The 25,872-nt window shown below is 34.5% G+C and overlaps 1 protein-coding gene across 4 annotated transcripts; it reads left to right on the forward strand.

Annotated features, from left to right (window-relative positions):
• Positions 1 to 2,884: 2,884 nt before the first annotated feature.
• On the forward strand, positions 2,885 to 25,522 carry LOC129892118 (rRNA (cytosine-C(5))-methyltransferase NOP2C-like). Of its 4 annotated transcripts, none has more exons than XR_008767274.1 (9): positions 4,039 to 4,478; positions 4,564 to 4,682; positions 5,451 to 5,811; positions 6,944 to 7,091; positions 8,005 to 8,142; positions 9,588 to 9,650; positions 10,625 to 10,768; positions 23,867 to 24,141; positions 24,806 to 25,522. XR_008767274.1 is itself a non-coding variant. In XM_055967665.1 (8 exons), the coding sequence occupies exons 1-8, from the start codon at positions 4,401 to 4,403 to the stop codon at positions 23,141 to 23,143; spliced, it is 1,626 nt and encodes a 541-aa protein (XP_055823640.1). In that variant the 5' UTR covers positions 2,885 to 4,400; the 3' UTR covers positions 23,144 to 23,837. The 4 variants fall into 4 exon arrangements, 2 of the variants coding, with proteins under 2 accessions (XP_055823640.1, XP_055823641.1); XR_008767275.1 differs by having other exon boundaries at positions 4,041 to 4,478; positions 10,625 to 10,746; XM_055967665.1 differs by lacking the exons at positions 23,867 to 24,141; positions 24,806 to 25,522 and adding an exon at positions 22,569 to 23,837 and having other exon boundaries at positions 2,885 to 4,478.
• Positions 25,523 to 25,872: the final 350 nt, after the last annotated feature.

Raw genomic sequence — 25,872 nt, forward strand, 5'->3', positions numbered from 1 at the left:
ATTTTGATCATTTACAACGTAAATTAATAATCGAGTTTCTTCAATTTTAAAATAATTTTTAGCATTTTTATAAAAAAAAAATTGAACGATATGTACATTTTTATATAATTACTTTTATGGTTATTCAAAAATTGTCAAAAAAAGATTTTGTTTTTAAGTAAATATTTTGTTAAATAGTTCGACTTAATTAATAGATTTATATTTTTTTTTATTAACTACTTTAAAATTAAGTTAATTATCTTACTATGTCAAAATTAAGAAAATTATTAATTAATTGATATTAATTCATCCTATTTTAATTTTAGCCGATTTCCCTAATTAATTTCAATTTGACTAAATTTCTTAATTTATTTTGGTTAAATTCATAAGTCAATTGACTATAATCGAAATAATATGATCATGTTTAAATTGCAATTCTAGCCAATTTTCAACCCAATTCTATGATTTCCTACACTTTAACACTACAAACCACCACCCATTCCACTCCTTTTACACATGTCCCCATCACACCACCTCAATTTCCACTATCCAATTCCTAACAAATCTTCCACATTATAATACCAACATATACCGACACCAAAATCCCAATTCCAGCAAATGAACATATACTCCTGCCAATCACAATAACACGCGGCCCACCTACTTTTTTCCATCAACATATTCTTACAATTGAAACCACAACAATACATAAACAATTTCCTTTTTTTGTCATACCAGCAAAACAATGCCTAATATTCTATTCTCATGCCCATTACAATTTCCTATATACCCATAATATACTCCACCGCCCCATTCCCCAGAACAACAATATACTATATTAAACAAACCCCTTAATCCTGATCCTCGTCATTCTCTTCTCTTTTTCTCCCTCACAAACACACTACCCTCTTCCTTCTCTTCTATTTTTCTCCCTCACAGTGTCTAGGAAGCTGGCCATTTCAGCTAGAACAAAGCAACCCCTCTCTTGTGGTAAGTAAACTGAATTCGATTTTGAAACTGTGTAGCTGTTAGTAATTTTGGCATATTTCATTGTATAGAGCTTTGTTTTTAGTAAATAAATATGTTTTGCAAAGATAAAACACGTATCTACAACTCTTATGTTTATGTTGGAGCCTAGATCTGATGTTTTTGAGTAAAAAAATAGGACGCAACATAAGACAAGTTTTGTCCTCATTTTTTAATTAAAACTCCCACATGTATAATTGTTAGTGTTTTGATCATATCTTTTTGTACAAAATATATTTTACGGTGATTCTTATTTATTTGCAAGATTAAGACATATATCTACAACTTTCATGAAGGACATAAAGTCTAGTTTTGCCGTTTGAATTTTCAAAATTTAGGTACAACTTGAGGTACTTGGTTGGCCGGATTTACTGTTTTGATAGCCTTAAATGGTAATATGAAATCTTACTTCAAATAGTACAAGTTGAATATGGCCAATGAAAAAAAAAATCGTCGGTTTTTGAGGTTTTTCTAATTTAAAAGACAAAAATTTTAGTTTAAGTTTACGTTAGACTTTATATTTTGCAAGTTAAAATATAAAGTCTAATAATATTAAATCAATAACCTTCGGGGTGGCTCAATCTCCGGTAAACAATAAGTCGCTATCACAATGACAAATCCGGTAAGATCCTGACCGTAACTCAACTATGTCCACTATTTATTCCTTTTTTATATATTATTGTTATTTCATAAAAATATGCTTTACTTTTACTTTGTCATGATTATAGTGGTTGTTGTACTATTATTCTTTATTTCATCATGTAATGGGTATTTATGCGTGTTTTTTTACTAAATGTTTTGATAATGAAAAGTACAGATTTGGTGGAAAACACCTGTAAACACTATTTTATTTTTTACACTATTTTATTTTCTTTTGTTGATATCGTTATATTGTGTTTTTGCCACTATTCACGGCTTTATACTGTTATTTTATCATTTTTTTATATTATTAAATATATTACAATTTGATATGACCGATGAAGAAATTATCGTCGATTTTCAAGGCCTCCCATATTTATAAGACGAATTTGATTTTAGTTGTTATTATTATTATTTATCCCTTACTAACTCTTTTATTAAGTGTTTTTCCAGGTACTCAGAATTCTTTTCCGAGGAAGCTATTCGAATTAAGTTCGAACAATATTTTTAATTTATTATTGTGTGTATTATTGACGTTAGACAAATATTAGGCCGTTCCTTATATATTTCATTTAGTTTACTCTTTTTTGTAATTATATTTGTGTAATATTTTTATATCCTTAATTTAAAAAATGAGTTCATCACGGACTCACATTTGTGGATTCTGAACGGGCTAATACCTTCCCTTCGGAATCACTTGACCCCTTACTTAGAATCTATTGGTTTCGTAGATATTTTTTAAATAATTAATTAGTTTCTAATTATCCTAAAATTATGGTGACTCCTTAAATTAAACTATTTTCTTTTGAAATATTTTTTAAAGAATTGAATTAAGTCATCACGACGTTGCTCCTTATTTGCAAAAAAAAATAGGGATGTAACACTTATTACAGTTACACATCTGAGCCCACTATATAATAGAATTTTATTTTTTATAGTATATATACAGACACATATATTTTTAAATTATTTTGATAATTGTTTTTTCTTTACTAATATTTTACCAAGCGTTTGTATAGGTATTCAGAGATATCTTTCGAAAATAATATTCAAAAGTATTTTTTTTCATATAGTAAAAGAGTTCTTTTTTTAAAGAGCAAATCTTTTAATATTGCATAAAAACTATTTTTTCTTATATACATTTACATTGTCTTTCTCATATTTTTATACATATAATTGACAATAGTAAACATTATTTACTTGATACATATTTTTTTATACATATATTTTATATGATTTTAATATGAATTTTTTTACATATATATGTGTTATACTTGCAAATAATAATTTTATCCCCTCCCTTATTGATAAATTAAGTCTAGCCGGGTACCACATTTTGAAGATTTTGAAGGGTGCCCAACACCTTCCCTTTGGAATAATATAAACATTTTTCTAGAATCTAAACTGGTTTTTCGCAGATTGAAACGTGAGTCATACATGTCATGCATCAAATAGATTTTCTTATTTTCCTTAATAAATTAGGTGACGACTCTATATAATAATTAATCATTTTAGAGTTTATATATTATACTTTATCTGACCTCAATAAAAATGGCATAACACAATTTATCCTTTAGGTCCATTATGACAGTTAACACTCTTGGCGGGAGTTGTTGTTTGTCTTGCCATTCCCAATATCCACATGAAGTGACCTACATGTAGTGTACAAATTCGGTCATCACATTTACATAATAATTTGCAGAAATACTTATTGTTAATTTGACCAAACAAAGTTTGTATACAAACATCCAATTCTCAAATTAATTTACAACTTAATTTGGGTCTTGGACATTTGTAGAACCTTGCATTCAAATCAGTCCAAGCCGTCAAATTTGGCGCATTGAGACCACAATGACATCTTCTTACATACGGTGCTTTAAGTGAATTGATAGAGGATTCTAACATTGCTTTGAAATCTAGAGTTGAAGAAAACTTCTACTTAGCCTATGCACGAATGAATAAGATACGAAACCACATGCATACTACTATTTTAACTCAAACAAATAAATAATTTTTCCCAAGTCTAACATAATAGAAAATGACCACCATATACAAGACAAAATTCTCAAAAGATTACAAAAATCCTAACCCATCCCAATGCACAAATCAATCAGACCCAAAATCACATGAATACTACTATTTGAACTTAAATAAGCAAGTAATTGATTCACTAATCTAACATACCGAAAGATTACGTAAATCTTAAATCCTAACAATGTTGCTTTGAAATCGTAAAATCTGAAAATGCTTCAAAATGTAGAGATGAAGAGAGTTATCTGAAGAATTTGTGGGGTCTTTTAATGGGTTGGGTCTTTTTAATGGGTGATTTGGGTCTTTTAATTGGGGTGGGGTGGGTTACTTATATGGACAGGTGGGGTGTGGTGTTTACGTGAACATCCTATATGGCGTAAATTAATATATATAGGATGTCACATTTCATTCCGTCAAACGAAAAAGTAAAACTGACCCAATAGTATAACAAGAGACATAGTTTTAAGTCCAAAAATAGTTAAATGATATATTTGACCTATTTCAAATAGTTAAAGGATATTTTTGGCCTTTTTCTTCTGTTTGATGTTTTTGAAAGCTTTCCAAAATAATAAAATACATGCAACTCGTGTTTGAACATGACCCGAGTTCCTTTTTTTCTTTTCTTGGGTAATTGACGACCCGAGAATACTACTTGCGGGTTCGTCTATAAACATCGCAATGCTTTGGAAAACTCAATTGCCCCTCCTCCGTCTGTCATTGAATGAATGCAGAAAGGGAGGGACTTCATCAAAGCAATTCGTAGAAGCTTCTTCACTCTCCATAGTAACTCTCCCATTTCTCAGGTAACAAAACACTTTCTCTCTCTGCCCTAATCACACTGTTTCAACAGCTAATGGTGACATTTTGTAACTGTTCATTCACGTACAGATGGATCAATCAACGCGTTACTGTTACAGCCCAACTTTGAAATGGAACCCTAAGGTTGAAGAATACTTCATCAAAGCTTACGGAGCTGATCATTTCTCTCGGATTTCTTCTGCTCTCACGTATGCTATTTGCCTCATCTACCTTATACGTATCACTACCAATTTGCAATCTGTCATTTCAAATTTACACTTTTTCTATTGTTATGTATCTGTTAGATAACTTATGGTTTAACTTGAGTAGTTGAGTTCTATGTTGAATTGATTAAAAGTTCTTAAATTTGATGAATATAGTTGAGCTCAATCTACGTGTTTGTAGGTCCTGGTATTCAGTACTACAAATCTTATGCTAAGCAATTTAGGCAAAAATGAGGTTGAGAAAAATAAGAGACTAACAATAAAGGACTATTAGTAATTAAATTCATTATTAATGTAGCTTCGCTTCGAAGGAAAGTTGGAGAGTATAACTGTTGTTGAATTCAAATTTATGAAAAATTCATTGTATTAGCATAAAGGGAGTTTGCTACTTCGTTGTCTGACGTTATAGACTTGTTACAATCTTTCACTATGTGGTATATACAAGTCCAGACTATTTTACCTTTGTCAGTATCATTTTAGTATGGAAAGTTGAAAGAATAATTTCTATTACGGTTAACAAAATAAGTACTCCCCCTTCTGTTACGACTTTTATGATTTCTTCTTGTTTCCAACTGTGTGTACAAACATATTTCTTTGCTTTGTTTGTGATATTTGAATGCCTTGACTGCAGGCACAAAAAGTGTCAATGATATTTCCTTTACGTATAGATGTTTCCTTAATGTGGGATTTCAATGGGTATGCTGTTGTTGTAGATGTTCCCATCTAACGTTCAAATGTTAATGCTTTTCTTAGGCGCCCATCATGTTACTCTTGTATCCGGGTGAATACGCTCAAATCAACAAGTGATGCTGTTATCGAGAAGCTTTTGGAAATTTTTAAGGAAAGAGGAATGCACGATATCGCAGTTCAAGAATCTGCTACTACATGGGAGACAGATAATTGTTGTAAGGCAACCTTAGAATGCACTGGAAGTGCAGAATCTCTTAAGGCCATCAAAATTATCTCAAAGTGTCAATTTCCTGGCTTGGATTATGTAGTTTTTGTTAAAGGTTCAGGACCGCATGCTATTCATTATGGGGACAATGAAGGCAAACCTCTTAAGGAGGTAATTGTGAGCCGAAAGTGTGCAGAGGCAGTTCTTCGTGGTGCCCAAGTGAGTGAGTTATTCAGCACTTATATAAACCCGGTCAGCTATAGGAATTCATTTTGAGTTTAATTGGAGAAGTTCATTGTCTTTCCCCCGAGTCAATGTGGATAGTAGGTATATCTCAACCTGTACATACAAGGATGGAAAAATGGCAAATCATAATGGCATTTCTAACTTTTACCAAGTGATGTATTGTGTGTTTAAGTTATCTATGTTGCTGCTTAAGTACGTGCATGCAAATGCATGATACTGTTCTTGATATATGAGATTGTCTAAGAGTTGTACATTCTTACCTATTATCTTCTCTATTATATTAAAACACTTGACTGTTTTCCCGACAACATACATACCTTTGTTTTCAGCAACATTATTGCCTAAAACCTGTGCTAATAAGACAAAGAAATTGAGAGTCTAAAGCCTATGGCTTGAATGAGTCAGTAACAACGGATTAGTGGAATGAGGGATTAAGAGACGGATAGGGAGGGAGTGATCCATCAATCATTAGTTGGCCTTCTCGTTGAACCAGTGATGGTGCTTTCCGCGGAGTTGTTTAAGTTTTTGAATTCCATTTCTAGTTCTATTTGGAAGTATTTTCAGAAAGTACACTGAAAAAGACTTACAAAGAAAAAGGAAAAAAAGAAAAAAATCATAATTGAAGAAGGAACTGTACTGTTGCATAAACTGGAAGACTTTTTAGAATTAAGGTCATGCAATCATGTGAGTATCATATTCGGCAATTTATTCTTTTCTTCTTTCTTTTCTTAATTTATCATGTCTTATTCAGGGGTGTAAATTTTGACTGGTACTTCAAGTAGTACTTACCCTTCTTCTCCATATATGCCTGTTTTATCTGAAGCTATGTGATAGGCTCATACCTTTGTCAGGACTAGTGACATCTTGACCTTCAATATCACTTGATGTTATGCATTAGTTTTTTGTCTATAGGGGCACAAATATACCAACAGGAGACACGTTCCTGCAAGTTGGCAATATTACCAAAACAATGGCATTGGAGCACCGGAAGAGCTTTCTTCTTTGATTTGCTAGAATCTTTTTGTAAAGAGTGCATGCACTTTAGTTAAATTACAAATTAGTACCCGACACATTAATCTTACCATTTACTTGTCATATTTCCCAGGTTTATGTGCCTGGTGTTTTGGCATGCAGTGCTCATGTTGAAAGAGGTGATGCAGTTGCAGTTTCAGTTGCTGTGGAACAGTCTGGTCCAGATGGTGGATGGGGTATTGCAATGACACGCGGGACTGTTCTACAAGGATCACAAGAAGGTAAACTAACTTCTTGTTTGCACCTTTTCATATCTAATAAAGTGTCCTTTCTGAATTCTTACACTGATTTGACCCCAAAGGCATTAATGCGTTTCTGTGTGAAAAAGTTTGCTGAGGAACTTACTATTTCTTTGACATAAACTTGATATGTGCGTGTAATTGCAGTATACATTTTGGTCTTGCTTTTGGCGTTTCCTCATTTTCACTTTTGCCCAAATATGACTGGGCATCAGTAAATTAATGATTTTGTATCGGTAACAATTAACACCTGCCTCAGCTAGTAGTTAGAGCTGGGGGTAAGCCCGTTGGTTTCGATGTAGAAAAGGTTTTATTTGCTGGGGTGATGGTATGCACTTAATGCACAGAATTCAGATATTTATTTCTCAATGAATGAGAATTTCCTTAATGTGAGAGTTATTTTGACTCCTTATTTTGGCGAATTTCTTGCAAAATGAAAAGCTAGTTTTGCAGTAAGATATTTGATAATTTATTTGAACCGTTGGCTTCATTTCACATTACTCTGAACGGATTTTAATCTTTTCAGAAATATCCTCCTTCTCACATGATTATGGTGGGATATACTGCATTTTTATGGTTAAATACCAAGATGATTTTTCATCTAGTCTGGTTTTGTGGATACAATTTTGTTATAGTCTTTTTTCTTTATTACTTGTAAAAAAAAGGTCCAGACTCTACTTAATGGGATTTCACTGGGTATGTTGTTGTACTTGTAAAAAAGGTATGCTATGATCGTTCTGAAATATACACTAGATCTGCTTGATTTGTTGAAATATTGTCTTCTCTCTTACACAATCAAATTTTGCAGTATATAAAATTTATGTCATTTTTTATTATTTTTAAGTTGTATGACATTCTTCGAGCCAATAGAGTGACCAATCTCAGTTTTGATTAGATCCTTATTATTTTGAAAGAGATGGCTTCTACATTGGCCAAGCAACAGCAATGATGTCCAGAGCTGGGATGTTTCGTGTTACTGAAGGAGTTGCAGTGAATATGAAGGAAAGAGTATTTAGACTACCCTCCTTTTATGGTATAAGTTTCTCGCCATTTCCAGTATTATTGAAATCATTTACAGGATATTATGTGCATACAGTTTTATGGCGTACTCTGGTTTGTCCCACCTGATGATGAGAATCTGCTTCAATTTAATAAATGTTGTTACTATCTAGTTTTAAAGAATATTTACAGTCTAGCATTTTTAAATTGCTACTTAATTCTTGTCTGATAGGGGTATCTCTGCCTTTTTATATATAGGATTTTCCCCCATTATGAATGAAATTATTTCTTACTTGATAAAAAAGTGTCTCTTCCTTTTTTCTTTTGGTATCTGTATCAATTTCGATTCTGTTTCTCATCCCTGTTGAGAATTACTGTGGCACATTTACACTATTAGCTGATATTTTAAGTCTAAGTCATGGTTATGAACTGGAAATGAGGAACTTTAACATACTCAAGTTCACAACGACAGAAGTGATGTAAGATGTCTGTGAGAATCAGAAGTATAGTATGCTAATATAGTGTTTGTTCGTTTGGTGCATAGATTTTAGAGTATAGTAACAGTTGATGCACTCCTTTGTGATGACTGATTAGATGTCATCCATTTATCAAGAGGAGTAGAAAAGAGAGTTTATTTCCGTGTGATTTTACTAATTTTGTGTTAGAAGCTTTAGTTTTTTGCCTTTCTAAATTGCAGTGATTAGAATGTGGAGAAATTTTCTGGCCATTTTGGAAGGCAAATTAAAACCAAATTTCTGGTTAGACCCAGGATCGATTCAACATGAATGATATTTTGCCATTAGAGACCCTTCCAAGCTCTCTCTAAATATGTTTATCATGATAGTCAGTTGCCTATTCGTGTTCCTGAGAATGGACAAGGGGAGAATCGGTCCCATTAGTGGTCAAAAAGCAGTGTACATGATGATTCTGGTCACAGTCACTAAACAATATAAGTTTCCATTTCTAGACAGAGACATTAACGGCTTTTGTCACTTTTCGAAGGTAAGGCTCTTTGGAGGGATGCTATATTTGCAAATTTTCAACATAGTTGGTTAGAGTCCAACAATATTGCAAATCATTATCTTCCTGAAGGTAGCGCTTGGGTAGATGCTATTGCCACTTCCGTTGTATAAAGAAAATGGAATGTCTTAGTAGTCCAGAACTGTTAGTGATGCAGAAGGAATGGGGGAGTCCGTTAAGTTGAACTTTTGTTGTTATCAGTGTACTCAGCAGTTCTTCTCTGATTGTTAAAAGTATCTTTATTAATGAAAAAGGAAACACTTCGTACACTTGTCCTCTCCATGAGTGATTTTGTCAGTGTTGCCTATTGTCTTTTTGCACAGTGGTTTTCTGAATATGAAAGAAAGAACAAAAAGGAAACATTATACACAAGAATATACTTCCAAGTGATTTTGGATTGTCTGTAAATAGCAACTTCTTTTCGAAGTTGTGAGATTGATTATAATATCTTGCTTTCAGATTTGCTTGAGGGCGAGATTTTTCTTCAGAACCTGCCAAGCATAATAACTGCACATGCCTTAGGTATGTCCATAATTTCTCACATTGTTTTAACGGTGAGTCTATACCATTACATTATATGCACACTATATATTCTTACGGTAACTCATGCATTTTGAACTTGTTTCTTGTTTCCTTACTATATGCTGCAAGTTTGAAGTATTCGTATTGTAAGAACAATGAGTTCGCATTAGTTTTAAGTGCCAGTTTAAATTTGAAGAGGAATGGTAAACAGTTAATTTGGTTGATCATTATGCTTTAAGATCAAATGATGTAACTTGTAAATTGATTAAATGGATTATGCTGTTTCCAGTATTCTCTGAAAGATGAACTCTGGGATTAATTTCTCTGAGAATAAGATATAATCCTCTGAAAGTATAGCAAATTGAAGAAGTCTTCCTATAATTTATATATCTCAACTCAGATCCACAGTGGTGCTGCATCAGTTTATCTTCTTGACTTGATACTTGCTTTCTTTGATTCTGATATCAGTAGTATGCCCTAACAAGCTTCACCATCCCTTGTATTAACCTGTTTTTTACTCTTGTAAATTCTACTATACATGGCTATCGTTGATCTAGAGAGATGCTGTCCAACTTGAACATCAGCTTTAACAAGGCCACTCTGAGATTAACTCCTGAATGTCGATAAAGTGTTGCATTTGCAGGCACTTGCTAACAAATGCACATTATGTCCTGACTATGGTGATTAAGCTATTGTTTTTACTGGATATCTCAGTCTATAGCCTAATACATTTTATAGTGTGGAAAATGGAATTTTGGTTTTGTAATAAGGTACCTTGCTCTACATCCTGCTTTTGTGACAACTTGCAGATGTATTCCCCTTTCTTTCTATGCATGAAGTTTCTTCTTCTTTTGTCTTTCCTCAACACTCTAATACTACCTATCACGTAACTTCTGCAAAAAATAGCTTGGTTAAGTGAGTAGTTATCTCATCTCCAATGACATGTTTCTTCTTCCTACAACAAATTGTTCTAGATCCTCAACCGGGAGAGAGAATATTGGACATGTGTGCAGCTCCAGGGGGGAAAACCACAGCCATAGCAAGCCTAATGAAGGACAAAGGGGAGGTTGTTGCTGTTGACAGATCTCATAATAAGGTGCACCTTCTGAACTTGACAGGTGATTATAAGTGTATTATTATCTTTAATATTTGGCCCATCTTTAACTTCACAATATTTTGGATTCCTTGGTGCTTACTGAAATGATTTTACATGGAAGGTTAAGGTGTCCTTAAATTGCTGAGACTTGCACCATGGCAGTCTGATCCTTTCATTGATAGTATTTGCTTAAGAATGGTATAGCATTTTGTGTTGAGTAATAAAAACAATGACAGTAAGCTGACATATCCCTTACTTGAGGCAAATTTATTCAATTACATACACCTTAATAGATGACAGTTGTTCAGGTGCTACTTTGGCGACTTAGAGAAATCCAGGTATCACTAGCCTATGATTGCTAGTGGAAGAATTAGCGTTTATGGAGCGATTTAGGTGCATATTTTATAAGTCTGTGGAGATGTCAGCTTACTTGCCCCATAATGAAGGAATTCAGTATATTCCCCTTCAGATAAAGAAAGCCCCTGATTACCTGCAGTGGCAGTTTGAGCAACATGAACACTTTTGGATGTCGACAATCTAAAGTATATCATAGTTCACGAATGTGTCCAGTCCTCTTAAAAGAACTACACTTGGGGTTGAGATATTAAAAATGACTCCTCTTCAATTCTGCATAGTCTGAGATACCAGAATAGAGGAGTCAATGGTTGGTGATGAGATCACTTTGTGACTAGATAGTGACAAGGCGAAGTAATAGAGAGAATTCATCCATGGTAGGAACAATATGAGGTCATAAGGAAGTCCTATAAGTGTAAGAACTAGAAACATTTTCCTTTGTTATTCATGTTGTTTTTCAACACTAGTATTGACTAATATCAACTTCTTAAATTTCCCATTGTTCTCGGGCCTTCTCATCACCCTGGCTTCCCTTTTTTGGTTTAGTGATCTTGGACACTGTGACCTTGCACTACAACTCAATAAGGAAGCCCAAATTAAATAGATAGAACTTCCCATTGAGGGTTCCAAAGTAATCATAAAACTTTGATTTGCAATCCCATGTATTTGGAACTAAAACATGAAACCTGAAAAACATGGTTATTGAAGAGAGTTCTGGGAAAACAAAATAGTAAACAATCAAGATTCAGGAAGGGAACAGTATCAGTTCTGCCTAAAAAACCGTCGAAGAGTTGCTGCAAAAGTGACCTGAAATAAAATCTGGAGAGTATAGACTGTTCAGGCAGAACACGCAGTAAAAGGAGAAACCAGAGAAGCCGATGGAACTGGAGAACAAATTGTTTGGAAAGTGAAAATATGACCAGATCTGTAAATCTAGTTATTGGAACTGTTGGAAATGGGTGGGCTTAGTTCAGAATCACCAGTCGTCCCCCAAGGACCTTAGATCAGCGGTGGAGGTTACCGGAAAAGAAGTCTCGGTGACTGTCCCAGATGTTGCTGATTACCGCACAATGAGGGGTCGTTTGGTTTGAAGACAAGTTATGATGGGATTAGTTAAGATGAGATAAGTTATGCTGGGATTAGTTATGATAGGATAAGTTATGCTGGTATTATTTCTTATTGATTGTTTGGTTTGTTGTATTCAAAATAATATGCATTGAATAAATTTTAAGAACAAGTTGTTTGTTTACAAAAATACCCTTCACTTTATTTAGTTTTTTATATTTTCTTTGCAAGCTTTAGTTATTCATTCTTAAAAATAAAATTTTCATCTTATTTATCTTAAATATTTTTGTGTGTGCATTCCTATGATGGTACCATATGTATTTAAAAATAAAATATTCATCTTATTTAGCTTAAAAATAGAGCTTTCATCTTAAATTTGTTTAAGTAAAAGATGATTTATTATTTATATCACTTCATTTAAACACATATTACTCTTAAATTGTAAAATACTAAAGTTTTAATTTTAGTTGATATATAAAAATACAAGCTTTCAAGTTACTAAAAAAATATATAATTAAAAATATATAATTTAGTAGTAGAGAAATCAAAACATAAATAAACATAAGAATTAGTTAAATAAATTAATAAATAAAAATTATATTTGTATAGTCTAATTTTTTAATTAAAAGAATTATCATAAAAATAAGGAGCAGTGAAGATTGTAAATGTTAATATACATGGTATTAAAAATAATGTGAATATACATAAATGTGAAAAGTGATGTATAAAAAGGGTTCAAAGGGATATTTTTGTCATGTTCTCTATTTTATCCTGAGATTACTATAACACCCAAGAGGAGGGATAACTTATTCCGGTACTAATTATTAATCCCGAGATAAGTTATCCCGGACTTGCCAACCAAACAACAAATTAAGTGGCACTATAATTTAATTCCGAGACTATTTGATGTTATTCTTCACACTAAACGACCCCTGAGTGTTTCTCCCCAAAGATCTGATACCATGTGAGGAATAAAGGCATAGGAGAAAATATTATTGAGGTTTTTTCAAGTGATTTACTCATCATTGTTTGGATGATGAGTTTGTTTTTGTGAATGTACAATTACCTTTATCTCAAAAAAAAGTAAAGGCATGAGAAAAAATATAATTAAGATGTGTGTTGCTAATTGCTTACAGTGAACCTTTTTTATATCCATACTTACACATTACATAATACATGGTTTCCAATGTCGCCGGAAAGAACTCTCTCAAGCAAAACTCCCAAGACTCCCTCTCTCCTACTTCCTAGCAGAGAGGAAACCCCTTGCCGGAAACACCTTTTTCTTTCTATTCCAAGCTATCACACTCTGACAGCTTACACCACCTTTCTTTCTCCTTTCCCAATAGCCTGAGCAGTTCCATTTCAGATTACTGATGGAGGAAAACAGGATATATTTCAACGGAGTTTTCAAATCTTTTGACATCATCAGATGGGTAGTGGGAAGAGATACATGGTTTGAATGGGTGGAGAGAAGTCGTAACATGATGAGAAGATCAACTATGAGTGTAAGAACTACGAAATGGCTGTGCACCATTCTTAAAGAGGCATCCAAGGATAAAGAAAAAGTGATCAGGAGATGGAGGAACACGGAGAAACTTACATAGACTTTCTGTACAAGGAAGGTGATGACCATGGCAGATATATAAGCATTCTCTCTCTACATGGTATGGAAAGATCAGTTATAATAATCCCTGAGCTAGCTTTAAATGCAGGGTGGAATGACATAGCTTTTAAGATAGAGAGGCTCATTCAATGCTCTCACCAACCAAAGTTTGCAGAACAACCCAGACTATTTAAGGAAGACCTCTCCTATGCCCAAGCAACAGGGGAAAGCAAATGGCATTCAAATACACTTTGCGAGACGACAGGGGAAAGCAAATGGCATTCAAATACACTTTGCGAGACGACAAGGGGAAAGAAAATGGCATTCAAATACACTTTGCGAGACGACACTCTCCTACAATGAAGGTGATCTCCATATCACAGAACCCCATGAAGAGAGAGACACCGGCCTTTTCAAGAGATGCATAGTGGGTTCGTTTAAAGAGGGAGAAACAAAACTACTTTCTTTATAAGACATCAGGAGATGGAGTGCAATTTCTTGGAAAGCAGTATTTGGAATAAGCATATATGAGATGGCAAACAACTCATTTTTGTTCGAGTTTTCGAACCGAAACATGACCGAACAAATTATCCAGAAGGAGTGGAGATGGGGAAAATCAAAATCTATTTACATTGGTGGAACCCAGTAATAGGATGCAAAAATTCAAACCAGAAATCTAAAACCACTTGGATTCGAGCTTTGGGGATTCCATTACAACTCCGGTCACAATGGATTTTCACAGAAATTGAGAATATTTGCGGTGGTTGGAATTGGATCGCAACAGAAGAGCAGACAAGTCTGAAAAACCATTTGAAGTGGGCAAGAGTCAAAATCAAAGGAGATGGTCAAAGTTGCCCTAACAAGGTATCAATTGAAAGAGATGGAATTAAGTTTTTCATCCCCATCTAGGTGGTGTAGAAAGTCCGATTCCAAATGGCGTCGCTGAAATTGGGAGACAATTCCCAGAAGATACTGCCGGAGATGGGAGAATGTAGCACTGGACTCCAAAGGTCCCTCTTTGTCAAAGGACCAACATGCAATATCTTTGTCCATAGCAGGAAAAGGACAAAGTTTCATACCTACAACTGTTGGAATTCAGCAAAAACACGTGGGGTATGCAGAGACAACTGAGGTAATTTTTAAATGTAAGTTGAAGGTCACGTGAGAAGAAGGTGGAGACCCAAGCGTTTCCTAGACACCACTTGGGCCAGTTCTCCAAGAAAAATAAAATTGGGCCTGATAGAGCCAATGTCATTTTTAAGGATCAAACCCATTAATGAAGGTTTTTTCGATCCTCTTTCTTCAAAAGTGAGAGGCGAAGTCTCAGTTCCAAAGCATGACCATTTGGAACTGGAAATCGCGATAGAGGGAGCACATGCATATAATGGAAAAATTTCCTCAGACATATGAGATACAGGAAATTATCTGGAGTGCATTCCAGATGCCACAACAAAGGAGGTTAATAGCAACAAAGCAGATTTGGCTTCGGAAATCTCAAAGGACCAAAGCACCATAGTTACCATGCAGAATGACACATAAATTGAAGAATGGATGGCGGTAGATGTAAAACCAATTCAACAGGATCAGAGTCTTATTATTCAGAAGGAGAAGGAGACATCTGCATGGGTAAGACAAAATATGATTAAGCTGGGAAAATGTTTGGGGTTGATTTCGAGGGAGATGAAGAGGAGTCGCTGGAGTTACTTGTGCAAATAGATAGCTACAGGCATGCTAGAAAGATGGAAAATGATTTCATCATTAAGAGGCCTAGATTCAAGGGGGTTCAGGAGCTTAGAAGGCTCGCATCTTTCGACATCAAAGTAAAACTGTGTCCTAGAATGTAAGATGGCTTAATAGTGGGGATAAAAGAAGATTGGTGAAAAGCTTAATTTTCAACTGGAATGCAGACATAGTCTGTCTACAGGAATCTAAGCTAGAGGGGGAGATTAAAGATATGATAAAAGAATTATGGGGTGGAAGATGAGTCAAATATGCTTGTCTTCAAGCTAGTGGCACAAGAGGGGGAATTCTGATGTTATGGGATAGAGGATCGTGGAGAGTGGAAGTTCTGGAAATTGGCTCTTACACTCTTACATGTAAATTTGAGGCTCTGTTGGAGGATTATAAGTGTCATAATACAGGAGTATATGCTCCGAATTGCAGATTTGAAAGAGAACATGTATGAGAGGAAATAGGGGCTGTCAGGAGTTTGTTTGAAGGGACATGGGTAGTGTGTGGTGACTTCAATGTCACACAATTTCTATCTGAGAAGAAAAATTGCAGGAGGAGAACACCAACAATGGTAGATTTTTCAGACTTCATTGCAGACATGGATATTTTGGATTTACAACTAGAAGGGGGGAGCTTTACCTGGTTCAAAGGAGACAACAACAATGCTGCTTCTAGAATTGATAGGATTCTGATATCGAAGGAGTGGGATGACAGTTTCAGCAATTAAACAGGTTGTGTTGCAGAGATCATGCTCAGATCATAATCCAATTACACTACAATGTGGAGCCTGGATCAAAACAAATCCTATTTCAAATTTGATAACTGGTGGTTGAATATGGAGGGTTTTGTGGAAAGAGTCAGATGGTGGTGGGAGTCTCTTGTTTTTATTGGAAAGCCTGATTACATCCTGGGATGTTAATTAAAGACTTTTAAAAGGCAAACTGAAGGAGTGGAGCAATACGAGCTTTGGAAATCTAAGAATGCAGAAAGTCCAAATTCTGAGGTAGTTGGCCATTCTAGATACAGTAATGGAGAACAGGACTTTAACAGAATCAGATGCATCTTTGTAGGCATCTCTTCTAATGGATTATGAAGAGCACTTAAAAAGTGAAGAGATAGCATGGAGATAAAGATTAAGGGCACTTTGGCTGAAAGAGGGGACAAAAATACCAAATATTTCACAAAGTGGCCAATGCACATAAAAGAAGCAATAATATTGACCAACTGATGATTGAAGATGAATTTGTGATGGATCCGGTGAGAATCAGAGGGGAAACTATTGGGTTCTATCAGAAGTTATATTAAGAAAACACAGGTTGGAGACCTTCAATTAATTTGATCAATTGTTCGGTGATCATTGAAGAGGAAAGAGAAGCTCTACCAGAAGTGTTTTCACGTTTGAAGATGTGTGCAATGGACAAAGCTCCTTGTCCAGATGGCTTCACAATGGGGCTCTACATCAAATGCTGGGATGTAGTAAAAAAAGGATATCATGGAAACTTTCAAGAACTTCCATTCTCATGGTGTATTTGAGAAAAGTTTCAATGCCACATACGTTGCTTTGATTCCAAAGAAGCATGGAGCCAAGGAACTGAGAGATTTCAGACCTATCAGTCTCATAGGTAGTGTCTACAAGCTGCTATCAAAGGTGCTGACAGAAAGATTGAAGAAAGTTGTTGACAAGCTGGTAGATGTTCAACAGTTGGCTTTCATTAAGAACAAACAAATAATGGATGCTATCCTAATTGCAAATAAGGTGGTAGATTCCAAAATTACTCAAGGAAAGATAAGAATTTTGTGCAAATTGGATATTGAGAAGGCATATGACCATGTAAACTGGGAATTTTTGCTGAAAATGCCCTCATGTATGGGTTTTGGAAGCAAGTGGATTCACTGGGTAAGATATTGCATCTCCACTTGTATGATTTTCAGTTCTTATCAATGGAACACCTGAAGGGGGAGAAAAGCTCCTTTGTCTCCTTTTCTCTTTATCATAGTCATGGAGGGTCTAAGTTACATGATAAAGGTGACTAGGAATAATGAATGTCTAAGAGGTTTTGAGGCAATCGCAAACCAAACCCCAAGTTCAAATGCCAATGTGGAAGTCAACCACCTCCAGTATGTTGATGATCCCTTAATCCTTTGTAATGCTGAGGAAGGGCAATTACTGATCCTGAGATCAATTTTAGTGCTTTTTGAGGGAGTTTCTGCACATGTGGCTAAAAAACCTCCCCTTCTTCCCTCTTCTTAATAAGAATATGAGCCTTTATATAGGCTCCAAAAATTTTAAATTTTCATACAATTTTCGATGTGGGAGATTGGAGATTTTTTTTTATAGACAAAACTAAATTTTTTTTAATACAAACTATAATTAAACTAACCTAACTAAAATTGTATTTAGTTAAATATAAAATCTTTTTGAGATAATTTTTGAATAACTATATAAATAGTAATCAAAGATATAGTTATATAAAAATATGTATATTATACTAAAATTTATAAAAAAAATAGTTAAGAATAACATGAAAATATCTTTATTTTTTATAAAAGCTAATTATTTCAAAAATGTTCGAAATTCAAAGAAACTCGATAGTTAATTTGCGTTGTGGAGGGTTAAAATTGGGTGTCAACAATTGTCCCTTTCTTTGGATATGATCGATAAAAGAGATCCTAGACAAAGAAAATTGACAAATCTCATTTTGATCGACTCCATCTTCATCTTTCTGAAAAGGGGTTGGTATGGATTTTTGAATTATGGTTGGACCCCAAAATAACCACATGCTTTCCGATAAGAATGTGGTTTACTGTGGTGGAAGTCGTTCCTCAGCTCGTGTCCTATGAGTTCTATATTTCTTTTTGGACTGTGTCCCAGTTCGCTGCTAAGAAAAGATTCCACGTTGTGCTGCATCTTCTTTGATGTCATTCACAATTTCTTTCTTCTTTACATATTGAAAATATCCATTGGTAGGATAATGTTGCTCTATTGGTAGGATGGTGATCCATTGATAGGATACGTGGCAAAATAATTGTCTGTCCATCAGTAAAACAAATGGAGACCCATTGGTAGGATATAAATGTGTGTCCATCGATAGGATGAATGAAAATCCATTGGTAGGATATGTTGGTCCATCAATAGGACGAATGATGATCCATTGTAGGACGAGTAAATGTGATCCATTGGTAGGATATTTTGGCAAAATAATTGTCTGTCCATCGGTAGGACGAATGAAGATCCATTGATAGGATATAAATGTGTGTCCATCGATAGGACAAATGAAGATGATCCATCAGCAGGATATGATACATGTCCATTGGTAGGACGAATAAAGGTGATCTGCCGATAGGATATTTTGGCAAAATAATTGTCTGTCCATTGGTAGGACGAATGAAGATCCATTGGTAGGATATAAATGCGTGTCCATCGGTAGGACGAATGAAAATCCATTGGTAGGATAATGTTGCATGTCCATCGATAGGACGAATGAAGGTGATCCATCGGCAGGATATGATGCATGTCCATTGATAGGATAATGATCCATTGGCAAGTTGCACTTCAAATCTTCTCTGATATTTGATGCGCCTTACGTAGCCCTTTAGGTGTTTATAACGCTGGAAAATGCTGATGTTTCTCTTTGATGAGATCGATATACTATAGCCCTCTCGGTAATAAAATTACCACTTCTGGTAATATAATATGAATGATCCTCTTGTCAATAATATGCAATGTTATCCTCTTGGATGATTTGAATGATGCATGACCGTCTTGGTAATGTAATAAAAATAAAATGGCCCTCTTGGCAATAATATGCAATGTCATCCTCTTAGATGATTTGAATGATGCATAACCCTCTTGGTGATGCAATGAAAATTAAATGACCCTCTTGGCAAATGAATATGCAAATGTCATCCTCTTGGATGATTTGAATGATACACGACCCTCTTGGCAATGTAATGTAATGAAATGGCCCTCTTGACAAATGAATATGCAATGTCATCCTCTTGGATGATTTGAATGATGCATGACCTTCTTGGTAATGTAATGAAAATGAAATGGCCCTCTTGGCAAATGAATATGCAATGGTCCTCTTGGCAAATGAAAATGCAAATGTCATCTTCTTGGATAATTTAAATGATGCATTACCCTCTTGGTAATGCAATGAAAATGAAATGGTCCTCTTGGCAAATGAATATGCAATAGCCCTCTATGCAAAGAAAATGCAATGACCCTCTTGGCAAATGAAAATGCAATGGCCCTCTTGGCAAATGAAAATGCAATGGCCCTCTTGGCAAATAAATATGCAATGGCCCTCTTGGCAAATAAATATGCAATGATCCTCTTGGAAAATGAAAATGTAATGACCCTCTTGGCAAATAAATATGCAATGGCCCTCTTGGTAAATAAATATGCAATGGCCCTCTTGGCAATGAATATGCAATGTCTCTCTTGGCAATTGAAAATACAATGACCCTCTTGGTAAATAAATATGCAATGGCCCTCTTGACAAATAAATATGCAATGACCCTCTTGGCAAATGAAAATGCAATGGTCCTCTTTGCAAATGAAAATGCAATGGCCCTCTTGGCAAATAAATATGCAATGAACCTCTTGGCAATGAATATGCAATGACCCTCTTGGCAAATGAAAATGCAATGGCCCTCTTTGCAAATGAAAATGCAAATATCATCCTCTTGGATGATTTGACATGTTATCATTTTTTATTATTATTTATTTATTTATTTTGAACAATTTGTGTTCGTTGGGACTCATGTCTTTGATAGAAGTTTATACGAGGCCTTAGTGGCTCGCATCTTGAATTTATGTTCGCTCCATTATAGCAATGTTGGAGATTATTTGAAGTTGACTTCGAACTTCTAACAATTCTTGACAGAATTTTTGAGATCTTCCACAAAAATTCTATCCCAGTTAGATCTCTTGACAAATGTCGAGCTGCTGAAAAAAAATTTGACATTCTGGTGAAATTTTTGAGATCTTCTCAAAAATTCTGTCTCAGTTGCATATATTAACATGATCTCCAATCTTGACTTGCTGGAGATAGTATCTTCTTGTGAATTTTTGAGATCTTCTCAAAAATTCTGTCCAGTTTTCATTGTAAGGGAGAAATAAAAATCTTACGGGGAACATAATCGAGCTATTATGGCGCCTACATATCTTGTTGGTGCAGGAATCAGGTCAAATGTAGTCTCAATCCTGTGGATGATGAGTATTGTAAAATCTGAGACAAGATAATCAGTAGTCACATGTGTAATATGAGCATAATAATATGAAAAACTGTATTACTTGTAATATTTACAATTTATAAACAAGAGATATGCCGCCCATTTGAGATAGACGATCCAATGAAGTAAAATAGGCATCTCACACTGATGGGATTCGCCTAATGTCACATTATTTAGAGCAAACCATCAAATTTCAAAGGACAAATGCAATTATTATTTTTTGAGAATGTAAAGAGATAATCAAATTTTGACTACAATTGATACCAACAGTTAGGATTGCATAGAACTATTTCTCAATTTCTTTCTTATACCTTAGATTGACTTCAAGGTAATTCCTATAACTTCAAGTAGTACCTCAAACATACTTAAGTGTCGACAAGATTTTTTCCATATTGCTTCAAAACAAGGTTTAGAATTATACTAATCCTCCTGTTTCAAGTGCCCTCACAATAAAGAAAGTCCTACTTCGCATATATTTGAAGTGTTTGATTTGAGGACATTTTGCAAAGTGCACTCACACTCTCAAGAAAGTTCAACGCATGCAACTGTGATACCATATGCTTGGCCTGCATGTAATTCTCCACTAATGTGAGAATATTTGGAATGAGATCATGTAGGGCTTGTTTATTGGCTTTTAATGTAGGCTTAGAGACGGGTAGGATATTTATTTGGGATAAAAGTGACTTAATCTCTCCTTGCGTCACACTGAATTTGTGTTTTTGATGATTGTTACGCCTTTTGGCGTTTGATCCTCTTTGTTTTCTCCTTCTTATATTTTGACTTCTTTTTGAGTCTTTATTATTTGAGCTTTTTCTCTTTTCACCCCTTCCTTTTGAGGTTTTTCCTCTTTTGTTAGAGTAGTTTTCTTTTTATCTTACATCGATCTTGTAGGATTTTTTTTTGAAAGTCGTCTTTGTTTTCTTGACTTTGGAGACTTTACGTCTTTTGTCTTAGACAATTTCAAAGTTGGATCTTCTTTTATAATTTGTACGTCTACGGTGCGCTCAAGGAGATTGGGCCAAGAGAGGAATAGTGCATGTAAGCACTCAAAAGGGAAAAGGCTAAGATGTGGTAGTCCAAAGAAAAGGCTTTAGGCTCAAAGTGGGAAAACTAGGGATTAATGTTATTTGGTAGGCTTTGAAAGGCACAATCGCGTCAAAAAAGGCCTACAATCCTTTCTCAAACCAAACATAACTCAGGATTTCGCTTCAACAAACATTCAGGCCAAGTTCTAGATCAACAGTGCGATGCAATTGAATTTTAATCTAAAGCTCACCACACAATGTACATGAAGTCATGAGGTTGGTTTTATTCTTACCTTGAATGCCTGTAAGAGAATTTTCAAGCATCACAAAAGTACAAATGAAAGATACCAACAGAAGCTATGATTTACCACAAACCCAATCATTTTCATCATATTGAATATTTCGTATGCTTCTAAATATATTCGTCTCAATCAAGAAGATATGACTCTTAAAATATGTACACAATTTATAATTTTTTTTATTTTTTTATTATTATATTTTATTATTATTATTTTAGTATAGATTTCTAAAGTGCTTACTTTATTGATTTGTAGTCCATTATGTCTTTTTTTTCTAATTCAATATGACAGATCTTTTGATTGACCTTATGTTGCATTATGGGGGTAAATGGATTACAAAACCACAACTAGAATATGACGAAAAGTATGTTGCTACTAGGAGAGATACTGATTCACATCACATAGAATATGATAAGATAGTGGAAGAGTACACAAGTAACTTTGAATTTCTGCTTGTGAAACAACTATTTGTGAAATTGCCTTCTAAAAAATTTTACTTGATTGAAGGGACTGAAGGTGTTAGGATACTCCAAAGCTTATTGAATGAACAATTTAAGGTGATTCATTTCTTTGCTGTTGATGATTTTGAACAAACTGTTTCAGCCCCAAATATTATTCACCATAGTGAAATACATTTGGTTGAATGTGAATATGGAACTGATGCTGAATCAAAAAGTTGTTTTAGTGATATTGGTAAGTCAAATGATGATGAATATAACTTTGAAGAGTTAGAGCTAATTAAGATGCAAAAGACTAGAAAAGTAAATGAGAAGCTCAGTCATTACAAAGAACTTTATCTCTCTATAACCTTCAAGGACTTGAATGAGGCAAGAAAAATTGTGAATTTGTATGCCCTTGCAAATGCTAAACCTATAATAATGGAAAAAAGTAACATAACAAGATTAAGGTATAAATGCATAATTGGTTGTCCATTTGCCCTTCTTATTTCACAAGATGGTAAGGGTCCAGGTTTTAAGGTTAAAACATTGAAGACATACCACAATTGTGAGAATGCATTTAAAAATTCTAGAGCTTGCACAACTATTTTAGCACAATTTTTCAAGAGTAAAGGTGCAAAATAATCCTTAGTACAAGCTTAAATATATGAGACAAGACTTGAAGGATCAATCCAACTTGAATGCTAATCTCATAAAGTTGAAAAGGACCAAGAAGATGGCCCTACAAAAAAATACAGGGCAGTTTCTTAGATGATTACAACAAAATAGTGGCTTATGCAAATAAGATTAGGTTGAGCAATCCTGGTAGTGATGTTGTGATCAATTTATCAAAGGATGGGTTGGAACAAGGTAAAAGAAAGTTTCTCAGAATGTACATTTGCTTCAATGCACTGAAGTTAGGATGGAAGGAAGGTTTGAGACCCTTTATTAGACTAGATGAGACCTTCTTGAAGGGTCAATGCAAGAGACAACTATTGGTGGCTATGGCACAAGATTGTGAGAATTGTGTCTACCCATTGGCATGGGCTGTAGTGGATAAAAATACAACTAGGACATGGACATAGTTTCTACAACTTCTGAACAATTCATTGAATCTAAAAGAAGGTGAAAGTGTTACTTTATGTCTGATATGAAGAAGGTAACTAATTTCTTATATTTATTTGAATAAATTTGTCCTCTTTTTATAACAATTTATAATTATGTATTTACGTATTTGACATGTACAGGGACTATTAGAAGCAGTGAATAATGTCCTTCCTTTGTCTCATCATAGGTTCTTTAAGATGCTTTGATTATTTTTTTCCTCTTTGAGTTAGTTAACTAACTGTTCACTTTAATTGGTTATAGGTACTGTGTTAGGCATATTGAAGCCAACTGGATGAAAAGATTTAGGTCAGGGAAGATGAAGAAACTACTTTGGTGGGCTACTTGGAGTACTTATGAGGAAGGTTTTAAGGACTAGTTAAGTGCACTTGGTGCATTGTCAACAAGTGTTGCAAAAGATTTGGTAAAATATCCACCCCAAAGATGGTGCAAGGCATATATGGATACTATATGCAAAAATCAAATGGTGGATAATAATTTCACAAAATCCTTCAACTCTTGGATCCGTAAAGCAAGAGGTAAGCCAATCTTAAAAATGCTTAAAGATATAAGAATTAAAATAATGAATAGGTTAAGAGTGACGGAAAGGAATGCAAGCAAATGGACTACTAATTATAGTCCTAGGTGCATGAAATTGTTCACTGCCTATATGAAAATAGCCCAGTTATGTAATGTTGATTTTAATGGTGATCTTGGGTATGAAGTGTCTAAGGGTGAAGATAGGCATATAGTGAACTTGGTTGAGAAAAAATGCACATGTAGGTCATGGCAGTTGACTGGCATTCCTTGCCCCCATGCCATCAAGGCTATGTTGTACCAGAAGATAGAACCAATGACTGAAATTAATTGGTGGTACAGTAAGGAAGCTTACTTGACGACATATAGGGCCAAGTTGATGCCTGTAAGAGGTGAAATTCTGGAATGTACTGCCAGAACATGCAATGGACCCACCTGATCTTGTGAAAACTGTTGGAAGACTAAAGAGATCAAAAGAACTAGAGAAAAGGATGCATCAACTAAAAGAACAGGAGAGTGGGCTCACTCAAGAAAATTAACTAAAATGACATGTAGTAAGTGTGGTTTATCAACTCACAATGAAAGGACATGCAAGGTAAGAACCTTTCTTACTTATATATCTCACTGTACCCCTAAGTTCTTAACACATAAACATTTTCTTTTCAGCTTGGTGAAGAACAACAAAGGGCTACATTGAAGAAAATAAGGGTCAGAACTGAAGAAGATGAAGAAGAAGTTGAAGAAGAAGTTCACGAACATCTTTATGATGTTAACAGTTCAGCCCCTAGACCAACACAAGAGGAAGAATACCATTTTATGCCTACACCTACATTATCACAACAACAGTATGAACCATTTAGTCCTACTAGAGAGCCTGAAAGTGATCCAGATATAAGGCCTCAAGTCATATCTGAACATCTCACAAAATTGAAGATGAGGATGAATCAAAAAAGAGCCTCTAGAAATAGAGTGATATCTTTTAAAGGTGATCATGCTGGAATTAGTGAGCCTACAGATTTGCCTTACTCACCCACTAAGCTCACTTGAAAAAGAAAAGAATCTTTCACTACGAACCAGTTGAAAAGAGAAAAAGAGAAGAAGGTGGGCAAGTTGAAGACAAGAAAAGCTAATGGGAGATCTCAGATTTAGTATGTTCTGAATGATGCAAAGAAATTGACAGCCTTTACCTATTTTTTCTTGAAGTTCGTAGATGCAAAACAACGAATGTTTGTGTTTTATTTTGGGTTAATTTGGTAGATGCAAAAGAATGAATGCTTATGTTTGTTTTTGGTTTGAAGTTGGTATTAAGTTATGAAGTTTGGTGAAGCATTAATGTTTGAGTTTTGTCCAAATTTTTATTTTTGAGAAATTCTAGCAGGGTTACTAAATTTATGTGATTTAATTGGTTCGCACTGTTGGAAGAACCTCTGATTATATTGGCCGACGTTACGCTATAGTTATAGCTTCCTTAATTTTCTTATATGAATCTGTTCTAATGGGATACGGTCCAAGTTATGGGGTTTTATTAGTAGGCCGATATATTGTTGGAGTTGGTATTTATTTTGCACTTATGATTGCAAGTTCATTTATGATAGGATTCATTGTATCTTATGGTTTCATTTTTTAGCTTCAATGGTGAAATGTGAGTTATTTTGAAGAAGGTCCAAAATCAACATACATTGTCTTTTTGAAATCAAATAGTAAACACATTTTAGCTAGCATTTGGCCATAAA

The sequence above is a fragment of the Solanum dulcamara genome, chromosome 6 (genome assembly GCF_947179165.1).
Source record: "Solanum dulcamara chromosome 6, daSolDulc1.2, whole genome shotgun sequence".
Classification (NCBI taxonomy): Eukaryota; Viridiplantae; Streptophyta; class Magnoliopsida; order Solanales; family Solanaceae; genus Solanum; species Solanum dulcamara.